We start from the raw sequence: 1,998 nt of genomic DNA on the forward strand, positions 1-1,998 counted from the left end.
GTGGCTGTCATAAAAACTTGGACGGATTTATTCAAACATAAATAAAACATTCAAAACAGTAAAAAATATATAATGAATGTTATGTGCATATATTTAGCAAAATGCCCCTCTCTACAGTTTATTTTTCTATCAGACTAATGAGTTTATGGTCACCGAGCATGTTTTTCTGAGGTAAATGTGACGTTACATTAATTGTTTACAAGCCGTTATATTGACGTCTTTGCGCGGCTGAAACACTGATTGAGAGATTACATGAGACGGGATACGGATTGTAAAGTTATACTCTTTCTTTTGACTTACCTTCGGATGTTTAGTCATGTTTATTTTGTGCTATAACTAGTAATAAAGCAGAGGAGATGATCAGGTCACTGAGGCGCTACAGCGATCTGTCACTCCACATTAAACAGCGCCAAAACAGCATTTATTGTTTGAATACTGCAATACAATGGACATAAATTGAAACCTGAGACTTTGTTTCATATTAAAAGCACCAAAGCACAATGTTTATTGCGATTTATTGGATGGGAGATGCACTTCAATGTTCCGTCCATTAACTGAAAACAGGCTAGAATAATAGATTCTTGAGATTTTAAGAATCGATATCATTCCATAAAAAAGAGAATCGATTGATATCAAGATATCGATATTTTTTACCAAGCCCTATTAATAAATGAGTCATTGTGATTGAACCGAATCATTTAAACGAGTGATTCATTCAAGAACGAAACACCCTCATGTTGCTCAGAGACGCAGAACAGCGCTGTGGCTGTGTTTGGGATTATTTTTGTTGTTGAAATAGAGCAAAAACAGGCAATATAGTGTCTAAAACATAAGTCTCTTAATTAACTTCTTGTTTATTGAACTGTTGTAAAACATCAATATTACGTTTGTAATCATGTTCATCTTTGGCGAAAACGGCACACTTTGTGTGATATTGATGTAAATATACACATTTTCTGTCCCCATGTGTTGAATGTTGTGATCGTTCTGAATGTATTTTATTAGACTGAATCATGCAGTGAAAGAACACACTCGCTCTAGTCTAGACTTCACGTAATGAAAGCGTGCGCTCTGTAGCGGTGTTTCGAATGGTTTTTGGTTCTGACTGTGGTCTTCTGTGGCGTGTCCGTCAGCATCGAGCTGGACGAGGCTCCTCTGGTGCAGACGGCGGCCAGTCTGTTCCGGGAGATGTGCTACAGGTACAGAGAGGAGCTGATGGCCGGGATCATCGTGGCCGGCTGGGACCCACGCAGAGGAGGACAGGTACAGCTTCAGCAGCAGCGGAGGAGTGGCTCATCTGAGCGTGTGTGTGTCAGGGCTTAAAGGTCTCCGGCGTGCGCGTTTGGCTGCGGGGAAAAAAGCTAGTCGTCCTACATTTAAAAACACTTGTTGATGTCACGTTCGAGTTCATGAGTTCGTCTACCAATGTATGAGAGGAACACCGCTTTCACTCTCAACCAAACTAACGTTACTAGCCAATCAGAAGTTTTTGCTCTTATAAACACGAGACGCGCATTAGCTGATGATTAGCATTAGCCTGGGTCTCGAGCGCGACACGTTGAAAAAGCTGCGAGGCGCAGTGGTCAAAGATTTCCATCTAGCGTCATATTTACATAGAAAAGCTATTAAAAAAGCAGCGGAGCTTTGTAAACCGCGCAGAGTAATCACGTCATCTCCATAAGAACGATATGATTGCCAGAACTAATTTACCGGGGTTTTTGAAAAGGTCGTGTTGACACATGATCTCCTAACGGTAATTTACCAGTGAAGACTGTATGTGTGAAAGGGGCTGAACTCTTGCTCTGCATCCGCGGTGAGTTTGGGTTGCTTAACGTTCATCTGGGAAAACTCTCTTGATTTGTAACGTAAATCATTTAAACCTATGCCAACACAGGAGAATACATCAACATATTTCTAAATATGCGATTTATTGTAGATCGCGATTTCAAAATAAAAGTTTCTGACTTTGCATGTGGCCAAATATTAAAATTAAATGGA

General features: G+C 40.2%; 1 protein-coding gene across 1 annotated transcript in view; it reads left to right on the forward strand.

Annotated features, from left to right (window-relative positions):
- The window catches only part of LOC107757170 (proteasome subunit beta type-6-like), a 7,828-nt gene that overhangs the window by 3,261 nt on the left and 2,569 nt on the right, over positions 1–1,998 (forward strand). Inside the window, exon 4 of the mRNA XM_016574581.1 lies at positions 1,134–1,263. Coding sequence (XP_016430067.1) covers positions 1,134–1,263 — 130 coding nt within the window. The remainder of the gene's footprint in view (positions 1–1,133; positions 1,264–1,998) is intronic.

The sequence above is a fragment of the Sinocyclocheilus rhinocerous genome, unplaced genomic scaffold (assembly GCF_001515625.1).
Source record: "Sinocyclocheilus rhinocerous isolate Xijiao unplaced genomic scaffold, SAMN03320098_v1.1 scaffold2428, whole genome shotgun sequence".
Taxonomy (NCBI): domain Eukaryota; kingdom Metazoa; phylum Chordata; class Actinopteri; order Cypriniformes; family Cyprinidae; genus Sinocyclocheilus; species Sinocyclocheilus rhinocerous.